A 27303-nucleotide genomic window follows, 5' to 3' on the forward strand; every position below is an offset into this window, starting at 1 on the left:
ACAATGTTATTGGTACAAATCAGACGAGACCTGAAGCTTTGGATGTAGTTAAACCTATCTTTGTTGTAGATAACAAAACTGTTTCAACACATTTATATAATAATATGTGCCAACATTATCATATGTGACTAATAGACTGCTAGTATAATTTCTCCTTATACCACTACATACTTGGTAACTAAGTACCGTTACATTCTGTTTAGTTTTGTTTTGAAAGCAGCAGGAACTTTTTGTTTAAAACAAATGAGCTAAGTAGTTTTGCAAAGTCTTGCAAGCCTGCCTTTGCTAACAACTGCATGGTTGGCAGATGATTAAAAATTTAAAAAAAAAAAAAACCTACCTCATAAAGCTTTTTGTTAACTCATTGAATGCCAAGCTGTTTTCGGAAGCTTTGTGCCAGCAATCTAGACCATTGTTGATGATTTTTGTACAGCCACAGCATATTCTGTGTTATAGCTATGAACACATACAATGGCTCGTTTGAAAGGTGAGACTTTAAGCTCTCAGTGGGTGCAAACCGTGTATTTCTACACGCCTCTGTTCCTGAGAAATCCCAAGCTAAACAGTGGCTAGTTTTCATCAAAATCGCTTTTTTTTTCTAGAAATGGAGATATAACGTCTTTCATGAAATATGAAGTGTTGCCTGTAAAGTTTCCGGGAAGTGACCTGGCGAGACTGCCACCTAGTGATAGACCCAAGAAAATGGCCTGGTTTTGAGCTGACGTGCATGCGTCACTGATTCGACCCAAAGCGGCAACCGAGTTATGATAAAATGTCCAGATAAAATGTTCAGATTGTGCGTTTTCATGAGTTTTAGTTCCCAAAATCACATATAAGGTGTGTTAGAGTGTCTAGTTTCGTAATTTAAAAAAAAAAGCTAAAAACGTAATATTACATTTTTGGCACTCAACGCATGGGAAGGAAAAACGTAATGTTACGTTTTTGGCACTCAATGAGTTAAGTGCTCCATCCAGCTTATCCAAAACATAAACGTTAAACATTTTTTGTAAGAAACCTGTAAGACTGCAGCACTGCCAGCACAGGAAAAGAGAGCATCGTCAAAAGTCTGTAAACGAACATTCATCCTGTTCTAACTGAGACTATGTTCAGAATATCCATTGTAAAGTTCTTCGCTATTCAAAGCACTATGTAGTGAATGAGTTGATGTTCCGAACGCAGGCAGTAAGGGTTGGCTCAAGTGGGTGGCAGGCCGTCGTGGCGAAGCATGACCTTGAAGGAGCGGGCAAAGTTGTTGACAAGTGAGCAGCTGTTGCCCTCGTAGGTGAGCGGCAGCAGGAAGGCCAGCAGAAGCAGCGAGAGAAGCAGCAGCTGGAGAGGAAGCGCCGCGCAGCACACCCGCTGCAGGAAGCCACTGCTGCTCTTCTGGGCCTGCGCACAACCAAGACCAGTAGAAAGCACAATTAAAAGGGCTATGATGTGCAGTAGAAAGCACAATTAAAGGGGCTATGATGTGCAGTAATTGCCTAGAAAAAGCGACAAAATGTGAAGTAGTAACTGTTTTGATGTAATGTCAAAAAACTATGTGTAAAAATCGGAAAGCTAACATGGCACATTTCCATTAGGCGGTAAAATTCTATCCTGTGTCAGGACAATTTATATATATATATAATATATGGCCGTCGGCCAGATTGCCTCAGTTTGATTCTGGAGTGGCCATTACAACTTGTACTGAAAATAGAAGACTGAGGCTATTCACTAATGCTTAAGCCCAAAGAAAAGGCTTGAGCTAGCCCTGGACTCCAATGGAAATTAACCCTTAGAGTCTAAATGAATTTGTCCAGCTCACTGCCAGCAGAGTTGTGTAAAATTCCAGAGGTACCAAATATTATAACACATGGTTTTAGGAATATCTTACCGTTCTCATTTCAGTGACAGTCAGTTTCTGCTTAGGTACCCGACTGGCCTGTGAAACACATGTCGAAGTTGAAAGAATTGTGAATAAGCTTTATAGTCTACTGTATTTCTCCTTTACTTGTCCTATGCAAGCATCCATTGTTTATCCTTGAATTCAATGAAAGCCTGTCTAGAGGCCTTTTGCCTATCACCAGGTGTGAAATGTTAATGTTTGTAGAACAGCATGTGTCCAGGCCTCTGAAGGACTTCCCAGGAAAGGGGGTAGTTTTAGGCCTAGTCCACACATACCAAACCAATCTTTTTTTCCTCCGTCTTCCCTGGAACCGTATCAAGAATATTTGCGTCCAAACGGATCCATCTCAACACATTACTTCATACCCCAGGCCTATAGGTGGCACTGTGTCTTTACAGAAATTCACCAAAACTTGCAAAACTTGCGCTTTAAAAACAGACAGAATAGGCTACGGCGAAATGGCTAGTGCAAGGAAACCAGAATTGTTTGTGTGGACTGATGGTGAACTGTCAACTGTAGTCAACTGTAAAACTAATAAACTTTATTTTACGGTTTGTGAAGGGTGCAGCCCCGTCCTTTATTTGGCTAACGCAGGTAGGCCTACTAATCACCTTTACTTTCTTTGGTTGCAGGATAGTCCGTGATTCACATTAGTTTTGGCTATCACCGCAATTAGGCTACTAAACGCAAGGCTTACCCAAGTTCTAGGCTATTCTGTCGCCACATTTATAATATTGCTATAAAACCTTCGTTAGTAACAGTCAATACGTTTGCCTGCATCAAATCGTGCATTCGCATTCAGTGTGCTACCATCGGCTTAACGTGAGTTCTAAGCGTCTTTGTATGCTTATATCTGATTTCACTCGACTGTGAATGCATGTATTGTAAGACATGTAAAATAAATGAATGACACTGGCACTACGCACAAATTAATGTAGCCTAAACTTACACCGCACTTTCCTAATAACTTAAGTTCTCTCGCGTCACTGACAGTAGCTAGAATGCATAAAAAAACACCGGGAAAAACAGTGTTCAGTCCACCAAGTCATAAGCTATCGGCGCTGCGCAGCACCAGTTGTGATATTTATCTTACGGAGTGTAATCGTAGGTAATGTCATGTATGTAAACTTGTATTATTAGGCAATACTATAAGTGCAAGTACAGGGCAGCTGAGGTGTGGCGATGACATCATCGATACGCAAGCAGGATGTGCGGTTTCGCTGTCTAAACGAATTCAAACGGGCTACGGTTTCAGATTTTTCCACTCTGGGACCAGGTTTCAGAAAAATGCGGTTTCAGGCAGTGCGTTTACAGGGTTCGTTTGGACGCTCAGCCAAGACGAAGCAAAACCTCTGCGTTTAACCTAAAAAGCGTCTCCGTGTGGACAGGCCGTTAATTAAAAGACAATAGAAGCTGGCCAGACTTGATGTCACCCAAAAGGCCACATCCCCCACACACCACACCTTTACCTTGCATATCCATACTAGTAGATCACTCCTCTTTGTGTGTAACTTAAATTTGGTAGACTGTTTCTGTATAGTCAGAGAATACTGGTGAAATCCAAGATGGGGTGACACAAACATGTACCTCTCTCCCTTGAGGGCCACTGGCCCTCATTGAAAAGAATAAAGCCTGGATCCTGATCTTTCATCGTCCTGATTGAGTCTTAAGAGAAATATGGTAGTAAAATATACTATCAAAGTGAACAGAGACATCAATGCATTGTGAAGGTCTAGGATGACAGAAATTATTTGAAGTCTATATGACACCTATAATTTCAATTGTTCTATTCCTGAGATGCCAGTCTTTAACAGAGACACCAAGGTGTTCTATAGCATCTGAAACAGTCCATTCATAATCACCTTGAGCTCTGGATGTGCCTGCGGGTCTCCACAGTCGTGTAATTTGGTCCTGTAAAGCATCCAGTGATACCTCAGGTCCTCTAGAGCCTGACCTTCAGTCCCAGCAGAGATCATCCTCTGGAACAGGTCATGACCTTGACCCAGGTCAGCACGAAGTTCCTGAGAATAGAACAGAATAGAATATATACAGTAAGAAACTGAAAATAGTCACATGGTTTGTGTACCTGAAGGCATGTCATTACTCAGGGTAGGCGATGGGACTGAATAATACTGTTATTTATTTATTTTTTTATTTATACATAACCTAAAATGTGACATGTAACATGTCATTACTCAAGGTAGGCGACTGGCCTGTGTAACACTGTTATTTATTTCTTTATTTATATATCACCTCAAATGTGACGCGCAACACCACTGTCATTGAATTGCGTGTGGTCTGTATACCTATTTTGCCTGTACCACTAATGCAGGGGTGTCAAAAATACGGCCCGGGGGCCAGATCAGTCCCGCCAGCGGGTTTCATACCAGATGTTTTGGGTAGGAAGGGGAAATTTAGAAGAAGAAAAAAATATATTCACATCCAGTTGTCTTCAACAATGGTTAATAAGCAATATCTCTATGATAAAAATAAATTGATTAAACCTAGGACTACAAACCATCCTCAGGAAGAAAGAGGCAGAAAAAAACTGACATGGAAGTAGGGTATTTTAAGAGAGAAAGAGCAGTATATGACAGCAATACATGATTTGTACCTGTTTGCTCAGAAGTGGGTATAGTAAATGAGTATATCAAACAACACTCTGATACCCATAAAGAAATATGGTAAAGGCCATGAGAATGCATTATATGAGTTTGACACCCCTGCAATAATGTATGTCTTGATTGAAAACAGCTGTCAGTGGTACTTGATGCCCAGGACTAATTTCCTCTGGAGCTAAATTTGTCTCAGTAATATTTGTATATGCGAATCAAGAATTCAAGAATTACGATAAAAACACGCAACTTTGGAAAGCGAAGAATGCGTGTGCTGGTGATCCACAAATGCAGAATCACATTTCACAAATGAAATTTTCGGTTTTACAAATGGCATTTTATTTACAAATGCACATCTATATTTGTAAAAATCAATATACGAGTTACAAATATGATTTTTTTTATTTGTAGATATCAAAACACATATGCAAATCAAGAAATATTTGTGGATCCCCCTCTGCGCATATACAAATATTATTGAGACAAATTTAGCTCCATAATTTCCCTCCTGTGGACGATAAAGTTGATCTGATCTGATCTGAAGCATGTAGAAATAGCAGGTTAAGGCGTCAAAATGTAAATTGCACCAACAACAAATGCTGGGACTATACACAAACGCCACCTCACCTGAAGCTTCTGTTGCTGGGCTTGGAGTTCTTTTCTGCTTAGAGGCGCCTTGTAACTTGAGAGTTTAGAGAGTTCCACATTCCCCCTTTTCAGCCAAGCCTCAAAGACCTCTCTGTGTTTACCAGATCCTCCTTCACCCTGACCACGCCCTGAACCCTTTCCAGAGCCCTGCAGGCCAGAAGACAGAGCTGCATGAGCTGGATGAGTGGCTCAATGTGGGATCTTAATGTCAAATACTGAATATGGGAGTCAATTCTGAAGGGATTTCTGAAAGCATGATATTTAGAATTTTTCTAATTCAATGGCAGATGCTCTATCTATTTATTGGTTGTACTTTGAGGCTGCTGTGCCATTTTAGAACCTGCGTCTTAACTCCATCATTCAATGAACACGAACATGACAATATGGTAAGCATAAGACCACATGTTAGACACAAACAGACACATATACGACATAAAATCACTATTGGACTAACTACGTATTAGACTTTTCAACATAGATAAGAGAGCTGTTACAATACCCCTGCATCCGATGCCAGTTGGCCCTCAAAGGACAACACAGTATTAGACGACCTTCTCTCAGTCTCTCCTGTAGGTTTTATCCTGTGGCTCAGAGAACTTCCAGAAACGTCCCCTAGAGGGAGCCCATCTGCAGTCTCCATACGCTCCTTTGAGTGTGTGTGGTCTCTCTCCGCCAGTAGCAGATGACTATGGACAAACAACACAAACAATGTTACTCACAAGGTTTCATTTGACACGTCACATGCAATCAGATTAAGAGGACCTACATTTGACGTTGAGTGCAGAGGTTGTGTACTGAGTTCCAGGATTCTCTCAGCCTCAGCAAAACCAGCGGGATTTGCTCCTGGCCCTCCTTGGACGTCCTGGCCATCACTCGTTGACCCAGAACCTCTATCTGGTGTAACTGTATCTCCTTCTCTAGAAGGTCTTCAAACTTTGACAAAAAGAATACCAGGGTTTACAAAAAATGCAAACTTGTTGATTTGATGGAATTAGTGTTTTAGACCATGTTATTTATATATTGAGAGATTAGATAGTGTTCTACATTGGTAATCATTTGATAGATCAATAAGCCTGATTAAACATAAAAACTGTAGTATCTTCGCACATGACACTTTTCGAGTGCTTCTTATCATTCAAACAATTCTTAATTGGCCTCCACATGATTTAAAAAAAATAATTGTCTTTCCTCTGTCACTTTAACTAAATGCCCTCAATTCCAAATTCAACCTCCTGCACTATAACATAAGGCCACAACAAGTAGATGCAGACCTGGATGTCTGTCTGGACATCAACTGGGCCTCCATCCCCAGACACGGCACCAGAAGCAGCCAGTCTCTCCTGCATGGCCTTTAGCCAGCTCTCTAGGTCTAACAGGCTCCGGCCAAACTCGTCATGCTCTGCCACATTCTGAGTGCTCTCCTTCAGTTTCACCTGACAAGACAAATATAAGGTAATCAGGTAATCATGTAGTTAAGTGTCCTTAGATCACGCAGAGGATTACAAATCCACACAAACACACAGGCACACACAAGCATACATACGCACACACACAAACACCATCTGTTCCACTTCAGCAATTGCTGCATGTACTGTAACCTACAACTCAGTGAAGGGCCTGGCTTACCTTGGCACCACTGAGCATATTTTTCCACTCGGCATGGAGAAAGTTGAATCTTTTCATGTTGCTTAAGTTGTCTGAAACCAGGACTTGTAGAGATGTGAAATCAGCTGGGATGGCCTCCAACTCGGCCAGGATTACCTACAGAGTTGAACATCAATAACACATATGCCCATATTTACCTCATCCTTATCTTGGCATCTAATAATCACAAAGATGGCACTTTCAGTTGCCCATGTTTAGTTTAAACACATTTGGATTACTAATCAATGGGCAGAGCCAGTGGCGCCGGACGGCGTAATCCTGTACGCACTGTGCGTACAATTTTTTCACGGCTTTATTTGTGAAATCATTCAATATTAGCCTACAACAATAAAAAAAAAAGCTTGTGTGACAACTAGCTATTTACTATTTATTGACTCATGTGCAATCTGAATATTGGCAGTATTCCGAATAAAACCGGTGTGCATGGAAAGATAGACTATATTATGAAAACGTAGCATTGTCATGACATGATAACGATTGACCTGTGGCGGTTTTCGGGCGTGGCTTTGGATAGGTCAATTCTGGCGCTTAAAAACACAACGTTCCATTCATTCATAGGATAATAGCCTAAATCATTCAGTCATGAAAAGAAAACAACAGCAGCAGCTTAATATTTTTCAGGCGTTTAACCGTAACGTTAAAAGATGTAGGCATACTGTTCTTAGCAGTGATGCTGCACTGACAGCAGTGAGAGATTGTCCTCTACGGTCACGGTCTACACATGTTTAAAATGTTGAATTGTTTGCTTACCTCTGTAGGCTTATTTTAAAAAAAATAAAACACTGGTTGGAACAGGGATTCAGTTAATGCATAGAGCAGAGGTTCTCAGCCTTTTTGGGGCTAAGGCACGTCATGACGAGTCGGGTTGGTGCGGGTGTAAAAATTCCTTGACTGTGCGTAGGCCTATGCCTATCATCTAAAAGTTTGGGACAACCAAAACAGCAGTGCAATGTATTTAGAGTGTTGTGAGCAAATCTTTATTGTTAGTAAGTTACCATAACTGTGTTTTTCTCTCGCAAATCGCGACATAAACTCATTGGTTTATTTTTTCTTTTCTTTCCCTTTTTCGCGGGTTGGGCAGTGAAGTTATAATGCGCATAAGGTATGTTCACCTAATTTGAGTCAGAGCCCCTTGCTCTGTAAAGGTATTCCTGTCCTTCCCAAACTGCGTTAAAATAGTGTGTTTAGCAACCAGAATTTTAAAAAATCCCGGGAGAGAAATCTCCCTTATCCCAGAACTTTTAAAAAGCGTGAAACACCCTTATAAGCCCACGTAACCTACAGCCAGTGTTGTAAAAGTTAGATGCTTAATTCAGTAGGCTATTTGATAAGGGATGACATTGTAGGTTGACGTGATTAAGAGGGGCTTTCTGTTCCAGTTTATGTAAAGGTTTTTCTTAGGCTCAATAAGGACCAAACATTTACCAAAAGCACAAATTTGGTAAATAAGGGTATCTTTTTTTTTGGGGGGGGGGGGGGTGGACCACGTATGGTGCGTACTATGGAATACAACCCTAGTGGCGCCCCTGGGCAGAGCCATTTAGTTCTTTTTACAGTAGGGCTGAAATTAATGGAATGGACACATGTGTACCTTTAGCTGGTCATTCTGATTCCTCTTGGCCTGTAGGTCAGGTTGCAGTGTGCCAACAGATGTTAGTTTCTGTCTGAGAGAGTCTAGATGTTTTAATATGGATTCATATCCTTTATCAAACTGATCCACATTGGACAGCATCCCCTAGCGCAAAAAAGAAGAGTAATTATTATAAAGACATGCTTCTCAAAATATTCTTCAACACCTCCTGGCTAATGTTAACATACAGTACATCATTTAAGAAGCTGTTGGTTTCTGCCCTCTGACCAAGCAAATGCACTTCATTGTGTTAGGCAGCAATGAGAGCCTCTGTCCAATTAGTCTTGCAGAGCCATGTGGGTAGAAACCCAGAGCTTCCATGTGTAGAACATTTGAAATATAATATCAAGGCTTCAGTAAGATGATGGCTTGAGCAGCCATGCAGAATCAATGGTTGTCAAAATGAAATGACAAACCAAACAGGGTTTTTGTAGATGCGCAATCTCTACAGTGAAGCGTCTGAACTATATTTGCCCTAGCAAGACCCGAAGTGAGTCATACCTGCAGGTGGACCTTCCTCTGTTGGAGTTTCTCATAGAGCTCTTCCCTCTTCCCAAACGCCAAGCTGAGCTCTTTCAGGAGACTCCGGGCTTTCTCAGATCCATGGCCACAGTGTAACGAGTCCTCTCTCAGCGGCATGGTTCTCTGCCTTTCCTCCAAACCATGCCTGTGCTGCAGCAACTTCTGCCTCAGCAACAGAACACACATATGTGAATGAGTGAGTGTGAGGCATTCATCTGAAAAAGGGATTTGAATGCTGGGAGAGTTGAAAAGCTCTATAAATGAGTGTGCACAACAAAAGATTACTGGAAAACTACAAACACAGCACTACAAAGGCATTCTCACAATGGAGATCATTTATTCTGATGGTGATATACAATATATTTCTAAAACTGATTATGTCTGTAGTAGTTGCTCAATCTTTTATTACTCCTCTATGACTCATGTACATGTACCTGAGAGTCACATCAGACTACACCCTGGTGTAAAATGATGTCTGCGGTCAGGTCACACAGAAGTTAAAACCAAGTACCTTTAACACGGAAGGTGTGTGAAAACAAGGACAGTTTTGTTCCTTTTTCCAACAGCATATTGGCATATTGTTTTTATTAACTATGCGTGACACCTACCTAAACAAATGCAAAAAGTTACTGTTTGCACGTGTGTGTGTGTGTGTCTGTGTGTCTGTGTGTGTGTGTGTGTGTGTTGGGGGGGGGGGGGGGGGGGGGGTGAGTGAGTGCATGTTGGTGACACACACATGCCCGTGTCTATGTTTAGGACCCAAGGAATGTGTTAAGAGTTGGATTTTTTTTTTTTTCCAGTTGGCACCCGGCCAATCAGATGCCTTGTGTCTGGTTTACAGTCTGCACTAGTCAAGAGTAGGGTGTGTCTCTGCTGAGTGACACAGAAAGTGAAAGAGCCATGACCTAAGCCGGAGGCACTAGGAGCATTACCATACCTGATAATTTCAAGCTACTTTACAATCTTAGTCTGAGCAGATGGCCCAGAATTCCATCTTCAGCTCACTGTGCCCCTTCCTCTAGGCCACATGTTGAGTGACAGAGGCGTCTGCTTATTAGGCAAAGCCGCACCCCCACATTTTACAGCACAAGGACGCTGCTTCCGGATTCAGATGGCCCATAATTCCCTCTTTAGCGAACCATGTCTCCTTCCCCCAGAGGCTCTTGTTGAGGGACAGAGGAGTCTGTTTGTTGTTAGGCAGAGCCGTACCTCCACATTCTCCAGCACAGGGGCGATGTGTCTGGATTCAATCGACTCCAAAGGCACTCCCAGCATCTTTGTGGCCATCTGATTCCACCGGCTGTGGTCCTGTAGCAGATCCCAAAGGCGATTTGTCAAACTGGCCTCTCTCTCCGCACACAGCCTGAATGCCCGGCTTTTCACCCTAACAGACATTAGGAAGACAAAAAAAAACATTGAGCTCCATTGCAATTTACCCACAGTCCAATCTGACCTAGTCTAGAAAATGCATGCTTTAAAATTAACTGTCTATGCACAACTGAATTAGTTGGTGGAATTAGGATTTAGTCAAGCAGGATGTGTAATAACTGACCCCTGAAACTCTTTTATGCAGCCCAGCAAGCGGTCGGACAGGGACGTGGCGTCATGTGAATATCGCAACAGTTTCTTCAGCTCCGCCTTCAGCTGTTCCACACTGGGCTCCTCAGTTGCCATGGCACTGAGGATATCCTGAGCGGGATTAGTCATTAAAATTCCACATTATTCTGGTAAAAGCAGACCAAGCCAGCATTCTCCACACACACACACACACACACACACACACACACACACACACACACACACACACACAAACCTCTAAACCACAACCTCCCCAGCACAGAGCAGGGATATAAACAGACTTCAATATGAACTAGGCCTGTGGATAATAGGACTGTAATTCTCAAACTTGAAAGCTGCAGGGATACCAGGGAAAAAAAATATAAATTCAGACAAAATAAACGCTTCAAAACATAACCTAAGTTTTATATGAGGGTACAAGCCCTTCAAGGTATGATGCATAAATTCCTGCAATGCTTTCAGTGGGCGCAGTTCATTTGCTTTGCAACTGGTTATGCCCCTAAACTGCCTGCAGAGAAAATTCCTTCATCACACAAAACACACCGTACTCCACTCAGTGATGATTTGAGCGAGTGAAAGTGAGGGAGGGTACTTTCTTTCTTTTTCCCTGACCCACTGCATGCCTACAGGGAGAGATTTGATCTTTATTAGCTTTACTCACTCTGAATGTTAACAGTGGTAGCCTTGAGCAACTAGTTGTAATCTTGCTCCATAACAACACATGTTTGATTTGAACTTTTCCATCAGACACAAATAGAACTGGTTACTAATTTAACCGATATTGTTTAATTCTGAGACCAGATCAAGGAAAATACATAGGCAGCCCACCATGACTTTTGACACTATGACTTTTTGTCTTTCTATTTTGTTTCAGTTGGTGAAAAGCAATAAACAATCACAGTGTGTTGTCCAGTTGAGCCTTGTGCAAGCCAATTTGCTCTTACTGTACATTTTTGAGTTGAGCACGATTCGCCCACATTAATAACATATGAAGAGTTCAGATGTAAAACCCTCTAAATCCGTCTGACCACTTTTCTTTTAAATGAGCATTTAAATTCAGGCTCCTATAGGTTTTTGCCTATAAATCGATATTTCAGACCAGGAAGAGAGTGGTATTTAGTGGGTTTAGAAGTTAAATTATTTGATTAGCGTATACTATGTGTGGAGAGCATCCCCTCACCATCTTTATCTCATTTTTGACATAGGTGGCATTTAGAGGCTTTTGCATCTGAACCCTTCATATAGACCCTTTTAAGAGAGTTCCATTATCAGCATCATAGTTGGCCCCACAAGGCTTCTGTTTTAACATTCCATATGTTATCTTAATCAAAGATCCTTAATATACATCAATTATCAACCGTCTCTGTCTTAATGCAGAGGAAGTAGATTGGAAACCAAATAGAATGTTCAAGCATTGTTTTTGTTTTTATTGTTGAAAGGGTCTATAACTTATAATAACAATATATTCTCAGACAATACTGAGAGGACTCTATGTGGTGGGCTCTATCTCTGTGTACTCACAGTGGACGTCCTCCATGCGTCCAGAGCGTCCTGCTCCCTTCCATCCTCGCTGTCTCCCTCCAGCTGTCTGGAGAACCTCTGCGTCTGAGCGTGGAGCCGGGCGACCTCTTCCTCCAGCTGGTTGGTCAGCGAGACCCGGGCTTCCTGGGACTGCCGGCGCTCACGCAGGGCCTCCCGCTCGGCTGCGAGCCGCTCCCTCAGCCGCTCCCACGCCCCGCGCAGAGCCTCCGTTTCCTGGGAGATCCGCTCGGCCCCCCCTGGAGAGGAGCTGTGCTTCACCCCGATGGCCACAGACTCAATGCGAGACAAAGACCCTTCTCTGCTGCTCACTGTATCATAGAGCTCCTGGTTAAACAGAGTGGTTAAACACATTGTCGTTTGACTTCATGTAAAAATAGATACAAACACTAAGGCCTTTCAGGGGGAAGACAATAAAGCCAGTGTGCTTGGAAATGGAATGGAGATATGATCCTTAGGCATGGACATATTTCGTCTCATTACTGCACTGCAGCCGACTGAGCTTGACAGGTCTACCTGGAGTGTTTCCATGTTGTTGTCTGCTAAGTCCTCAGCATCCAAAGCCTGATTCACTATCTGGGTCTGGGATGCCAGCCACGATCTGAAGTCTTCAACAAGGTTGTCATAAGCCCTCTGCTCTTCGACAATCCTCTCCAGCAAAGACACTCTTTCCTGAAGACAGGGATCAGTAGGAGGATTTTGTTCACTTAGACAAGACATTCAGAAATGCAAAAGGTCTGGGGGGGAATAGGAAGATAAGAGCTAAACATGCCCAGACGGAGCAACAGATACCGTAGGTAGGTTAATGCCTATATGGGTACTTGTTTTGCTTTAGAAAGAGCTGTTATGCCATTACACCAGGCCCATTTAAACAGCACATTAAAATTAATGATCACATTAATGATGCCTACAACGCAGCAGACTGTCTCGTCACCAACACCATTAATCATCTCACTTAAGGACAATGCCACACTCCTCTTGTTTGTGCTGACTAGCAAAGGCATTCTTTAATGGCACTGGAATGTTTCGAGTGTGTCTCTCCCATCAACCCACATTCAGGGTAATGTGAAAGGACGTTTTTTTTTTTGCCACTCCCAAGAAAAGATTCTCACATCTCCCAAACAGGCACGATTAAACAGACCACCTTGAACAGCTAACCTGCTGAGTCTAATAAATATACAAGAGCAGTCTAATAAACAAGAGCAGTCAGACAACTGTGGGATGAATCCAGTGTTTCCCATACATTGACTTATTTGTGGCGGCCCACCACAATATCAACATTGACCACCACACAATTTTTTTTTCAGGTTGTACTAAATTGTGCTTAAATCTGATTAGCATCATAACCACGCTGTGCTAATTTGTTAAAAACTGTTGCACTCAAGTTAATTCTGCAAACCAACCACCACAAATGGAATTCAATTCTCTGGGAAACACTGGAATCCATGCACCGGAATCCTGATCCGGATCATTATGTGGTTGGATAGAGATATGGTAACTCTCTACTCTCTCTCTACCCTCTGTGCAAATTGAAAGTAAACTGGACCAGCACTTTTGATGGTATGTGAGTTGACACACACACACGCACACACACACAGTTTGACAGACTTGATTACAATACCCTTTTTAACTTTTTGGATGCTTTGATGCAACATATCTTGTTTGTTGTTTATATCTTGTAATAAATATCTGTATTACACTATGTGTCTCTTATCCAGACAGACTACAACAGTCCCCCTTGAGCTGTGTGGGGTGAAGTGAGATGCACAGCAGTGCCAGCCCTTGGGACTGCACTCACGACCTTCTGGTGTACCATGTTGCACATCCCACATCCCTCACTACGAGACCACCGCTACCACAATACAACATGAACAAGTCTGAACACTCAGTCGGCCCAGCCTCTTACCTTGGCCTGCTCCAGCACTTTGTTGTAAGCGCCCTCCAGGTCCCGCCTCGCCTCGGGGCCCACACTCTCGTCCTGCGTGCGGACGTGGAGGACCTCGGCCTCCTCCAGCAGCCGGCCCAGGTGGGCGGCGTGGTGCTGAGTGTCCTCCAGCAGCACCCGATGGTGCTCCAGCTGCCAGAGCTTCTCCTGGGAGCCCAGCTGAAGCTCCGGCTCGGGGGCCAGGATCTGACGCGTCCGCAGCAGCCAAGCCCACAGCTCCTCGTAGGCCTTCAGGTATTCCCCCCAGTGAAGCCAAACCCACTCCACGCGACTGGGGGAGAGGGAATGCGCGCGCGAGGTACAGTCAATTAATTCAAGTCGATATCAATTCTATTGATTTATCTTCAATCCCAATGCTATAACACTGTTCGAGACACATTCACTGATACACACATATTGTTATTGCTATGTTATATAGTTTAGTTAAGCCAATTGTCTAGTCTGGAGAGAAGCATTCAAGTAAGAATTTAATTGTACAATCCATGACGGCATTAACAATAGATATGGCCTCAAAGTGCCTTACAGAAGCCTGGCCTAAGGCAGGCACAAGCCAACATTGGCAAGGAGAAATTCTCTTTTCACAAGAAGTAACCTTGAGCAGAATTAAAAGCCTTTGAGAGGCTTAGTGAAGTGTGCTAGATGGCCTTCTATAACACTAAAGCCTACCAGGTGGTATAGTGTAAAATCTACTCTAAGCTAAATGACTAAATCAGTACTACTCTGTAGATATCAATCTTACACATCGAAACAGAATGCATATCACAGGCATGCTGGAAAAGTTGGAAATGTTTCAGGCTTTTACATCAGCAGTATTATTTCAAGCCTCAACACATTTTCATCAAAAAAAAAAAAAAAAAAAACATAAAGCAGAACATTTCTGTTTGGCCAGACTGAATGTGTCACCTCCTTTAAGATAACCAGAGGTCTGTGGGTATTGTTTTTGACATTATCATTCAGCTTGGTAAAACTGCTTTGAGATGTCATCGTGTCTGTTCCTACTGCACCTGTGGCAGTGTGTGATGTACGTAGAGGTTTCCTCCCACAATGCTTTGAGCTCCTTCAGCTTGGTGCAAATATGGACCCTGTCCTCCTCGCTAATGGTCCTCAGCAAGGACTCTGCAGTCGCCATTACCAAATCCACCTTCATCCTGCCCTCCTCCTCACACTCACAGATCTCCTGGTTCACAAGATTGTGTCAACAGACAGGACATAATTATAACAGTTATCACAGAATTTCACATAATATATTATTTGTTATAAATGATCATGATATACAGATACTGTAAATCAGTTTGTTGCATGTCTTAAATGTATTCAAGTTTTTGTTGCTCCAAATATAATAGCCTAAATCAAGCATATAAGTAAGTTCTGTGTATCATATACGTCACAAGTCACTACAACCATACCTCTGTCGCACGGACTCGGGCTTCTAAGTCCTCTCTAGGTCCCTGTGTGTTGTCATTTTGCCGAAGTCTCTCCTGGACCACCTTGATCCATGAGAGAGCACTGCCCAGGCTCTGGTCAAACTTCACCTGCTGCTGCTGTGTCATGATGCAGGGCGTGGCTGCTTGGGAGGAGAGGGAAGATCACAGGCTGTTAATTAAACTGACGAACAACACAAATTCAAAATTATCAAGAACGGTGACCTTTGCAGGCACAGAGCATAGTTAAAAATTGTTAGTCTGTGTGTGTGTGTGTGTGTGTGAGTGAGTATGAAAAAAAAAAACATTTGGTATGTGTAGTTGAGTTTCTCACTGGTCATTTGTCAAAGGAAATTGAGGTTGAAATCAGCTTGATTTTCATGTAAGGCTGTGTTTTTGCATACTATTCCAGAGAAATGTACCCTAGGGTATGCAAATAAGATCATGAAAGTAGTCAAATTGTTGAGTAAAACTGATGGGCCTATGCAAAACATTTTAACAGAAGCACACACAAAAACGTTTAGGTTGAGGAATAATAGCCTACTTGAAAATAAACTGGTTCAACAAGATAGGGTCCCTGACACATGGATCAACACAAACATCTGACTAAGGCTATGAAAAATGAGAACCGCAAAGACACAAATACGGGAGAAATCTAAAAATGTTCTAGCATGCTGGTTAAACTGTTTCAAAAATATAAACATATTTTAGTTTGTTTAATATGTGATTGCTAGTCCTCGTTGCTTTAACCTCTGTGCTGTAAAACTGTGCTATGATATCACGGTTAAGCATTGCCCTGTGCTGAGAGGGCTTCCTGAATAATGTGTTGCCCATTTTTTCGTCTCCAGAAGAACTGAAGGAAAAAAAAGATTCCAAATGTATACCATCGAGGAGGCACCATTCTCCAAAAGACTTAACCATGGTATCTTACACCTAAAGACAGATTATTAGACTTATACTCAGTTCTTTACTTATGAGTGTTTTTTTCCAGATACGTACCGTAAAGCAATAATCAGAAGAATAAACTGAGTAGGCTACCGGTAGCCTCAGCTAACTTTATGTTTATGTTGCCTACTCTTGTCAACAGCTGTTAAAAAGACCGAAGTAGCCTACCTTAGCCGAGGCTTCTGTGGATACAGTGTAACAAATAAATAGCGAAGGGTTAGCCTATCAAATAACAGTAACGTAGCTTTAGGAAACATTCGGTTCCCAAATATAACTGTGAATAACTAATTGGCCTAACTGGCTTATTCAAAACATATTTCTGTTCAAGATTGGTTTATTTAGAACATATTAGCGTAGTTCCGTACCTAAATTCCAAGTCTGTGGTGTTGCTTCTCCTGTAACGTGCTCAGCCACAGCACGATACAAACATAGTTGATCACTCCCTCTCACGAAACGAAGTTGTGGTGTGGTCTTGGCATATGACTTCAGTTCACTGCATACTGTTGGCTAGACCGTGAACAATATCCTTGAAGGGCAGACTGCAGCATGCGCAGTCGAACTTGTTGGTTCAACATAGTTCCTGCGCAGATTCAAATAAAAGCCCGCGGGGAAGTGACCGGCTAGGGCTCTTCTTGGCACGGTCGGGACTCGGGATCAACAGGGCAATGGCATGCAACTTGAATGGCTTTTGAAACCACCTTAGAAAAAAAATACATAAATTGACAAAGACATAAATTGTTATGCTACAATTCCTCACTGTTGTCTAAAATAATCACTTGTAATCACAAACTGGAAAATGCTATGCCAAATGGTTAAATAACTGACAGAGAAAGGGAGTGCAGAAGTGAAGAAACCTGATTACAGAGTTTTGCCGGGAAAACTCTTGAGCCATCGCTGGAAAGTCTGAAACATCAATTGCCTTCTCTTGTGGGCCCTTATCTCCAGTAACATTTTTATCAGTGGTCTTTCTAAGTTTATCTAGGGTAGTGATGAACTATTAGCTAGGCCTACTATAAACTGAATTTAACAATTGTTAACTAGTGGGTTGATCTGCGACTGCTATCAATCATTGGATCACTATGGTTTGTCACACATGCAGTGCAGGGCCTACAAGAGATTAGTCAATATGTTTTAATTAAATGGTTAGTTGTCCATTCCTGAACATCAAGCAAAAGACTTGTCTGATATTTGTCTGATATTAATGTTTTCACACTGATGCATTCAGAGTGGCCTACAGGGTGTGTAGTTGTTTTTGGTTTGAATATTGCTTACAAGATCACATGGGGCCATGGTATAATAGTCACACAAAGGCATAGTCAGAAAGCAGACCATAAATGTAAATGTTGCACACCCAAGTTTTTGAATATTTGCTAATATTTGGATTCAGTGGCCTAGAGAGGGGGGGGGGGCATGATTATGCAAGCTGGACAGGGATAGAAGGTGGCATGGGGTGAGGAAAAGAGCGAGCGGAAACGGACGTATCTACTGTAATTTTTTTACAGTTTTTTTGTAAAGTTTTTTTTACGATTGCTTAAGCACAATTTTGAAAACAGGGCCAATTTATTCAAAACACTACAAACAATTAACACAACACTACATCCACTTAGCAGAATCCCTTTGCTCTTTTGCAAAATGAAACACTTCAGTCAAAACTATATCACTATTTATCAAAACTCATATCACAAACACATCCATCATATGTTCTGATTATGCTTGAATCAGTTACACACTATTGATCTCAATACAAAAAGAAATTGACAAAACAGGTTTTCCTAGGATAGTGCTTGACCCCCCCCCCCCCCAGAAATATTGTTCAAGTAGGATTATAAGTCTCTTCCTACTCCTCCTCTCTGTGCTACATTACCTTCAATTTCTGTTGTTGACAAGGGCTCACCTGTTGCCCAGTGTTTAGGACTGTGTTGTGTTTAAACAATTGGTTCATGGGTGTGTATTTTTGTCTGGAGACATTATCTGAGTTGTCTGTGGCTAGATCCAGGCCTGCTCTGAAATTAGGTTTCTAATTCTTGGCCGTGTCAATGCTCATGACTGCACCTTTCCTTGCTGTTTCAAGCTGCAGTGACTCAACATTGCCTGTTGAAGTACAAAGTGGCAGATGTCAGCCTGTGCAAGATTTCACTCATTCTGGATTTTCATTCTGGATTTTCACCTATATTCATAGAGACCAAATTTCCCTCACAGGATCAGAAGTGTATATACTTATATAAATGTTCTTGGCTATCAACTGGTTGTGCAATATGGAGTATTTGGAGTTATTTCATGCACCTCTGCATATTGTTATACTCTATATGTCTATTTTCACTATCAGATAGCATCAGGTCTTACTCTCGAATCACTGGATGTTTTCTATTGTATTTCTGGTTTTTCACTGGTCTTGTTATTGCAAAATGTATTCGGTCCATTTATTTTTTGCCCACAGTAAAGTTTTGCTGCTTTGATGGGGTAAAGTGGTGTAGTTTTAAATGAGACATCCTACATTTAAAATTTTTGTTGGAGCAAACAAAACTTGTTTGCACCCCCCAACTGTAGGTGCTGTTAAATATAGTCAGTACAATCATCCAACTTAATGACATATTTTGAGCTACACATATATAATATCAAGCTGACCCTGATCATGAAACGATGTTAATAATATAGAATTGGGTTGAATAGATTGACCCCATGGTCACCATATCCTATCCAGCATGAGTCAGATGGTCAGATAAGTGTCAATGACTTCAAGTATATAGTCTACTGACTAGGCCTAATACCAATTATTATCTAATAGTTAAGTGTTAAAAGGGTGTGGAATCCCATAAACAGGGTTGCCATACTGGAGAGAAGACATCGAGTTCATCAGCAACAAAGTCTTTATTTAATGGGGAATTTCTAGACTATTAAAACCAAATTACACAAACAATCTGGAGAACATTGCTGACAATCCTGGAGCCATTCTGGTCCCGCCTACGTGAGAGAGATAAAGAGAGCACAGATGAATGATGGTGAATTTCCCACTAACGAAGACTGGAGCATGAGTAAACCAATGCAACAATGTAGCAACTTTGAGTGTTTGAATGGAACACTTGACCAAACAAACAATATCATGTTGCCGATTTTGCTCTGTCTGTCTTTTGATAAGTGAGGGTAAAAAGTGAACCATCACTGCCGTGGAAACAGAATTTAACAGTTTGTTAAAGGGATATCGCACGTGAAACTCCTACAACTTGTGAAGTCACGCCTTAGCTCCCATTTTTCACTCTATGCAATCCTGTTGTGCCACAAGCTGCATAATAGCGCAAGGGGCTTCTAAGCAGGATTGCAGCCACCTCTTAAAATCACACAGGATATATTCCTACCGTGCAATCGTAGGCTAGGCTACTCCACAAAGACTTGGTGAACTGGGATTGAGTTTTGTATGGCCTATCAACCGTTAATACGGGTACCCAGAAGCTCGCAGCATGTATTTAACAAGATTTTAGAGCCAAACGAGAATGATTTACCCTACAAGGATGCACACATTAGCATTAGTTAATTAAGCAAAACAAGAACGTTCAAACGGTCTGATTTCAATACTGCCTGATTCACCCTCAGCCCTCTTTCAGCTTTGTAAGGAAGTGACGTCTTTATAACAGGAAGCGTTATGGTCATTGGCCTCCCTCCCATTGAGGAAGAATTAGAGTTTTTAATTTACTTTCAACACTCATTACATTTAAACGATTATGGCAGTCTTGTAACTACAGCATGTACAGCTCAAATATACGTGTGATAATGATTTAGGGATTGTATTTAATTTTACTTGTGTAACCCATTTGATTGACACTTCTATTAGCCAATCAGATACAAACGCAAACTCGATTCAACCTATCCAGATCATTCTCCAGCTCATTCTATGTAGGTTCAGATGCGTGAGAAGGAAAGAGTTATAACTATCCGGTGGCGTTTGGCAAGTGGAGAAGTTACTCCCAGCAGTTGAGTCTTTGTCCAAGCTAAGCTAGGATTTTCTGTCTTACTTTAAAAATGAACACTTTAATCAGGACAACTGCTCGGTGTTTCCGAGGTGGAGCGGTGCTATTTAATAAGCCTCAAGTTGACAGACATCTGCCGTGTGCTTCGGCCCGACTCTTGTGCTCGGCAGATATACAGAAGAATCTTGCCGAAATGGTGAAGAAGGATAAAGTGGTTGTGTTCATAAAAGGGACGCCCGCTCAGCCAATGTGCGGGTTTAGTAATGCCGTTGTCCAGATTTTGCGGATGCACGGAGTTGACGACTACGCTTCGTATAATGTATTGGATGACCAAGACATCAGACAAGGTCAGCTATCGCTAAAGCTAGCCAGCTAGCTAGCATGCCTGAGTAACTCAACTAAACTACTGTTAGCAAATAGCACAACAGTTAAAGCGCTAACGTAAATGTGCTGAGTAACTTGGTTGTCCACTAGTCCAATAACAATCATATTTAAGTTAATTTTTTTGGATATAGGTAGGCCTATATATATATCAAAAGGAAAGTTAACATTTCTATTTTCATGAACGTTACCGTTCCATTTGGTCAGCTTGGTATCGATATTAATACGAAAGTCTTTAACAGTCTCTTTAAGATTGAAAGTGTTAAGTGTTTGGACACTCACTGCCTTACTTACGTTAGCTGTTTCCATCAGCTTGTAGTTATCGTTGCTGATAGTTAACCAACTAGTTTGCTTCAAATAATGGCGAATACAAGTACGTGGAAACAAATGTCATGTCTTGTGAATGTTGTCATTGGTGGTCAGACAGATCCTCCATTGCCATTATGGTTTAAGTTAAAGCAACTGTTTACACTAGTGGCCAAATGTAATTGAACAGCGTTATCTAACGAAGGTTACTAGCGATATTTATTATCTGTGCTGAGCAGCACATGTGGGGCGTCAACTGAATAGACTCCCAAATTCTTGGAGAACAAGTAAGGAAACCCCTACTGTAGGCTCTGGTTTGATAGTATTACATTCGCACTGTTGATGTATTTTGTCTGCTCTTCCAACAGGTGTGAAAACATTCTCCAATTGGCCCACGATTCCACAAGTGTTCTTCAACGGGGAGTTTGTGGGTGGCTGTGACATTCTGCTGCAGATGCACCAGAGCGGTGATCTGGTGGATGAGCTCAATAAACTGGGTATAAGATCTGCTCTCTTGGATGCAGAGCAAGAGTCCAAGTAGACAAGCTGTTGAGTGACAGAGTTTGGAAGTTGGTAAAGGATTCACCAGGCCAGGTGTTGGAGGAAGTTGGTTGACGTGACCTGTTTGGAGACTTACTTTGGTGGGGATGAGACTACCCAAAAAGATACACACACTGTCCAAATCCTATATATAGGAACACGTCAGATCATCATCACATTTCTTTTTGCTCCGTATTTGATTTTATGTGGTCAAAAGAACTTAACTCATGTAGTGCACTGTGTATATACGTGTTGTATATTAAGATGTAATGATATTTAATTTAGAGGCATGTCAAATCTTTGTCAATAAAATATTTTAAAGTCTATTACTGTACGTTTTTAGAGTTTTTATTAGTTTGTTATGTCTGTCTGAACTTGATATTTGGTCACCTGACATTAATGCCATTAGGCTAGTGTGTGGGGTGTGTAAAGTATTTGGGAGGGCTTTAAATGCTGTGCAGCATTTTACATTGACAAATGGTTTCAGTGTCTACGGTTGTCCTATTGTATGCAAATTGGTTCACTTTTTCCCTTGTGTCCTTCCTTTTTTCCTTGTTCTTAAGAAAGGCCTTGTTATTCCAGAAATTCCACTATTAGCCAACGCTGGCTTTTTGTGTCTCGAGCATATCGTTTTCTTTTCCATTGAGTGATGATGCACTGAAGACAAGAGCCTACACTGGGGTGAACTATTTAATTACGTGTCTTAAAGATATGGCACTTAATATAGCCAATGTGTTGCTGGTGAAATATATGAAAAACAAGTGAAATACTATCATAACATAAATGTAAAATCATGTTCACCTATATAGGCCTAACAATCTTTACAGACAAGTTCTTGTATATACCACTAGGAGGTGCTTTTGGACAGCTTAGTATGAAACCCAAACAGAATAATATCTAATCTCCTACTTAGGTTTGACACAGATAGATAATAGATCTCAATGTAAGTTATGACTAAGTAGACTTGTAATTTTGATATGAATAAGTCCAATGAAATGTAATGATTTAATGATGAATTAAAATCCAATTGGTTTAGTTTTCAGGTCAAAATATATTCGTATAAGCTTTTGTTTGATATATGCTTAAATTATGTGATGTTTCTCTCCTGGAAGGTTAGATCCCATCTGACACCCCAGATTCCTTTAATTGTACAAAGTCTGATTTTGAGCATTTGAAAACACCTTGCGTAACTTAACAGTAAGAATTTCACAATAGGGTGTATAAGTGTCTTCACTTGAACAAGAACACAATTGAAGGAAGATCCAAATGCACTGAAAATGACGGCCTGATGCACTGATGACGGCCTGCTATTACAACTGCTTGTCAGGGCAGCAGCATCAAATAATTCTGAGGCTGTGGCATGGGCTTATTGGGATCAATGTGGTTGAGTTGTTTGAGGCTGTGGCATGGGCTTATTGGGATCAATGTGGTTGAGTTGTTTGAGGCTGTGGCATGGGCTTATTGGGATCAATGTGGTTGAGTTGTTTGAGGCTGTGCATGGCTGTTTTTTTTTTTTTTTCAGGTGCATTTGTTACATCTTAATAGCTGACACTTAATTATTATGGTATAGATTAAATTTAACACACTTTTAAAAGTTACTGCTGAGCAGTCTTTTAGATTCCTGTTTCCAGATCAGAGTCTTAATTGTCAGGGGATTATGAAAGATTTGCTGCTTTTATACCTGTATAATATTTTGCTAACAGTTCAGCTGTGTGGTGCTACACAATAAAAGAGAGAGACACACCATCCCTCGCTTTCAGCTGCTACCCCTCTGTTCTCTCTCTCTCGATCTCTCCTGTCGCCTCCACTTCCCAGCTCTTCCCTCTCCCTGGAGCTGGTTGCTAGGCGACCACAGCTCTTGGTCACTAATGTGGGCCAGGAGGAGCGTGGAATGCCACTCACCTGGTTCCCTCCATTTGTGGAGATGTCTCTCCCACAGGTCACTCACTCTGCACACTCACTCTCTCTCTCACGCTCTCTCTCTCTCTCTCTCTCTTACTCTCTCTCTCTCAGTCACTTCCTCTCTGTGTAGAGGGAGGCCCACACCTCTAAAGAGAGATCTGTGAACGGTGGAAGAGCTTTTCCTAAAAGCTGTCAAAGGAAATGTATGTCTATGTCGACGAGCCTGCTGCATATCCTGTGACTTCACAGGGGCTGCTTTGTGTCTGTGTGTGTTCTAAAAGACAACCTTATCCTTTTGGCTCTAAACAAACAAAGAAAAAAAAATTGAGAAAAGAAATGTTAGCATTCGAAGAGATGGCTGTAAACTTCTGCCCCTGTCTGTCTGTGTAGTGTATTTGTCTGGCCAGCTGGAGACACGACAACTGAACCAGCAGTATTTGAAAGTCATGATTGTATCTCAGGCAAAAACAGCCTCAAGGGCAACCTCCTGTAGTGGTAATGTGAGAAACTTATGAAACCTCCTGACAAGATAGAGGAAATGTGGCAAATCTTCCTGGTGGTGAATTTCTCACAATGCCGTGGCCAGTTCAGTCCTGTCCAGCACAACCCTCAGATCTTTCAACAGAGGTGAATCTCTGTGGGGCAAGTTCAGTGTGAGTGTTATGAGCAGCTCCAGGCTGACCCATAGGGACAACTTTCCGAGAAAATGACAGACATAGAAACAAGGTCTCATCTGGTCCACGGGGGCACAATATATCAAACAGAACCAACAAATACCTTGGGTGTTGAGTCTTCAATAATATATAAAGAAATGGCACAAGGTGTATTTTTTATGGAAATGCAAAGAAACTTACTGACCCCATCACTGACAGCACAGTTCAATGTCACGCATGTTTTCTTTTTGGCACAGTGTGTTTGCTACTCTCTGTTGGCTTACACCCTGAGGGAACAAAGTTTCAGGGCCAATACAAGTCAGCGTTGGCTACTTTTGCATTGGCGCTATATTTAGGGGAAAAGAGAGCTGAGCAATGAGGAAAACAATAGTGAAATCTGTGCTCCGCAGAGGCCGAGTAAGTTTTCATCAAAATCACCAGCCGTTTGTTTGACTTTGTTTTCCGTCCTGTGCTCTCTTTGTGTTTCTCTTGCATGTTAGTCTGTCTGAATCTGTCCCAGCAGGCTGGATTCAAGAGGAAGCAGCATGTTACACTCCCAAGGACAACGGTAAGCGAGGAATACATCCTTGAATACGACGAATCACAGGGGACAGAGAGCCAAGAAGAGTCCGTTCTGACCCTCCTTGGCATCGTTGGAACAGTACTCAACTTGCTCGTCATGGTTTTTGTCTACATCTACACCGCCCTTTGAACATGGAGCCAGAAGGCTGGCTACACTGTGTAAGGCCACTCTTTTTTAACTAAACTGTAGAACTGAATGTCTGAACTTTTACGTCTATAGTCATAAGCCAGGGTGATGAAAGTGACATGGCCATTTTGGCTCAGGGAATTCAGGAGATTGTACCATCCTGCAACAAACTACAATGGAAGTTTTGCTTTGTGTGGAATACTCTTTCATTGTGTAGCCTAATCAAAATGTTAGGTGTAGACTGTTGTAATTATACTGACAATGTTGTTTTATTTGGTCATTTCTTTATATTTTTCATGTGTTAGTATTTTTGACTATTTTAAGAGTCCAATATGATAACACTATCCAGATTACTGTTAAACAGAAAATATATATGCTTTGAGTGGTTCTGCCTATGAACTTTGACCTTTTCAGGCAGTGTTGTCCATCTCAACTCTTCGGCAAATGTGGAAACCACAGCTGTGTCCTTTGACCAGTGTGTTATTTTTTGGCACTGATATGCCCTGGGTATCACAAAGACCTTCCATTTGTGTAGGATAAGTGTTTTAACGTAATGAAGTCTTTTGTGAGTCTCTCAATAATTGCACAATAAGACTCCTAATTAATGGCGCATTGTTGTTCTCCCTCTGAGGCGGTGTCATGGCACAGCTAAGGGGGATAAAGAAGGGAAAAGCAAAGCTATTAACAAAAAGGCTCCTTGTGCTTCTCTCATGACCTGAAACAGCTACCATTTACAGACTATTCTGACCACACAATAAATATGATGACCTCATACCATCATGGGTCCTAAGATTTGATGTGCGGCCTTCCTTTTTGTGTGTGTTGGGTTTTTGTTTTCCAAAGGTGAGCAAGCCTCAAGCCCACTTTTTCTCTGTCCCAGTTGGTGAGAGTGTTCTTCTCCTTGATTAGGTGCCCAGCAGTGCATTCTGTCGAGCTAATATCCCACACAGCAGCCGCCCTCGGCACAAAGAATGCACAAGGGTCCAGAGGTATACCGAAACACCTCGGCCACTCTACTGAGCCCTCACTGACTGAGGACTGAATTGGCCAGTAGCTGTCACTGAGGTCCATCCTTGGGCTTCAATGTCACCTTTTATTAGGCTGTGTGGAGCAGCCCTCTGTTCCCTGGGAGTGTGATGAAGGCATGGATCAGTGCTTTCTCAGAAGCTGTTTTTTTTTTCCCCTCTGTAATACCTCTCACCTGGCAGTGAAAGCCACGTGTGATGTCGCTCCAGACACTCACCACAGTACACATAGTGGTCTGTTCATGGCCATAACTGCACAAAGGTGTAATCCTCTAAGGCATCACACTCATACTGAAATAGCTAAAAGTGCAGATATTTGCAGGAATTGAGCAAAGTTGTTGAATATTAAACAGAGGACCAAATATGTTGACATTACTGCTTCATTGTGAGTTACGCAAGCATGTTTGCTTATCTGCCACTATTTTAGTCTGCATGTGTTTATCTTCTCTTGAGAGTTGTTTAAGTTGATGTCACTTCCACAGGGAAAATATATTTGCTTTTCAAATCATATCTGCCTACAACTGGCTGCATTGTTGAAAACATATCAGAGGCTAACAGAAGATGAGAGAATATGAAAAATGAATTGGGAAAAGATAAAAACACTTGTGAAACATTCATGGGACAGCTTTTTTCTGCCCCAGCATTAATATTCAGATCTGGTTTTGACAACATTACAAGCGTGATATTGCCTCATAATTCATATACAGGGTCCATACTCTACGGTGTGGTTTGAAGGCTTTATAGGCTTCTGAAGCATGTCTTTTTCATATGAAGTTCTTGTAAGGATATTCCTACAGAAACACTTCCCTCAAAGCCAGCAAGCCAGCATTGTAAACTAAACACAACCTTGTCCTAAGTATGATAAGAAACTGTATATGTTGTCATACTGTATATATATATATATATATATATATATATATGTAATAATATAATTTCATTGCCATATCATGCTGTAACTATTGATCATCTTTAATATAATATGGCCTAATATACATTTGTCAAAATATCAAAAACATATATTATGATCTCTCAAGACAGTTATAGTTTGTATATAAATGACGTAAATGCACTATGTTGCACAATATGTGCATGTCGTCCGCCTGTCTAGTTTCATGACTTGATGTGAATGTTTTTTACCCTCTATTTCTGGAGTTAAGAAATTACCACTTGACCTTAGTCCCAAATATGGATATTAGAGGAGAGGACTGAACCTGAAGTTTGTCTCACAAATATGGATATAACAGAGGACTGAACCTGAAGCTTGATTACTTGCTCACAGTGTACATTGCTTCCTGTTCCTCTTTGTCAGACTGACAAATGAGGAACCCTGAGTCTTTGTCCTTCACCACCACTTCTCTGTTCTGCTCTCGCAATGATTTATTTTTTTATCATCTCAATTTATTCACATCAGATTGACATTACTATGGTG

At 41.5% G+C, this 27303-nt stretch overlaps 2 protein-coding genes, 1 long non-coding RNA gene and 1 other non-coding gene across 8 annotated transcripts; 1 reads left to right on the forward strand and 3 right to left on the reverse strand.

Annotated features, from left to right (window-relative positions):
- Positions 1-862: 862 nt before the first annotated feature.
- Positions 863-17061, reverse strand: LOC121711031 (nesprin-3-like). Of its 5 annotated transcripts, XM_042094308.1 has the most exons (19): positions 16762-17061; positions 16565-16578; positions 15437-15594; positions 15035-15207; positions 13992-14301; positions 12602-12757; positions 12068-12412; positions 10521-10657; positions 10178-10352; positions 8948-9130; positions 8408-8551; positions 6778-6912; positions 6423-6584; positions 5918-6084; positions 5651-5837; positions 5131-5298; positions 3751-3909; positions 1877-1924; positions 863-1389 (listed from the first exon to the last, which is right to left on the reverse strand). In XM_042094308.1, exons 3-19 carry the CDS (start codon positions 15578-15580, stop codon positions 1195-1197), a joined length of 2988 nt encoding a protein of 995 aa, XP_041950242.1. In that variant the 5' UTR covers positions 15581-15594; positions 16565-16578; positions 16762-17061; the 3' UTR covers positions 863-1194. The 5 variants fall into 5 exon arrangements, with proteins under 5 accessions (XP_041950242.1, XP_041950241.1, XP_041950238.1 ...); XM_042094307.1 differs by lacking the exon at positions 16565-16578 and having other exon boundaries at positions 15437-15597; XM_042094304.1 differs by lacking the exons at positions 16565-16578; positions 16762-17061 and adding an exon at positions 15786-16534 and having other exon boundaries at positions 15437-15597.
- A 2184-nt stretch (positions 17062-19245) lies between these two features.
- LOC121711067 lies at positions 19246-19989 on the reverse strand. Its single transcript, XR_006032235.1, has 2 exons — positions 19750-19989; positions 19246-19357 (listed from the first exon to the last, which is right to left on the reverse strand). It is a non-coding gene; the product is annotated as an uncharacterized LOC121711067 (long non-coding RNA).
- LOC121712395 lies at positions 19443-19685 on the reverse strand. The gene has a single exon (XR_006032611.1).
- A 289-nt stretch (positions 19990-20278) lies between the features above and the next one.
- On the forward strand, positions 20279-21911 carry glrx5 (glutaredoxin 5 homolog (S. cerevisiae)). The gene is made up of 2 exons (XM_042094358.1): positions 20279-20705; positions 21414-21911. The coding sequence occupies exons 1-2, from the start codon at positions 20411-20413 to the stop codon at positions 21584-21586; spliced, it is 468 nt and encodes a 155-aa protein (XP_041950292.1). The 5' UTR covers positions 20279-20410; the 3' UTR covers positions 21587-21911.
- The last annotated feature ends 5392 nt before the right edge of the window (positions 21912-27303 follow it).

Source organism: Alosa sapidissima, chromosome 6, assembly GCF_018492685.1.
Source record: "Alosa sapidissima isolate fAloSap1 chromosome 6, fAloSap1.pri, whole genome shotgun sequence".
Taxonomy (NCBI): domain Eukaryota; kingdom Metazoa; phylum Chordata; class Actinopteri; order Clupeiformes; family Clupeidae; genus Alosa; species Alosa sapidissima.

Bases quoted from the DNA above. Each gene is read 5' to 3' on its own strand.
- glrx5 (XM_042094358.1), top strand. From the start codon at position 20,411: ATGAACACTTTAATCAGGACAACTGCTCGGTGTTTCCGAGGTGGAGCG. The intron at 20,706-21,413 runs GTCAGCTATCGC...CTCTTCCAACAG, and splicing joins TGACCAAGACATCAGACAAG to GTGTGAAAACATTCTCCAAT.
- LOC121711031 (XM_042094304.1), bottom strand. The intron at 10,353-10,520 runs GTCAGTTATTAC...AATGTCTGTTAG, and splicing joins TGCATAAAAGAGTTTCAGGG to GGTGAAAAGCCGGGCATTCA. The intron at 9,131-10,177 runs GTACGGCTCTGC...TTGCTGAGGCAG, and splicing joins CTGTGCTGGAGAATGTGGAG to AAGTTGCTGCAGCACAGGCA.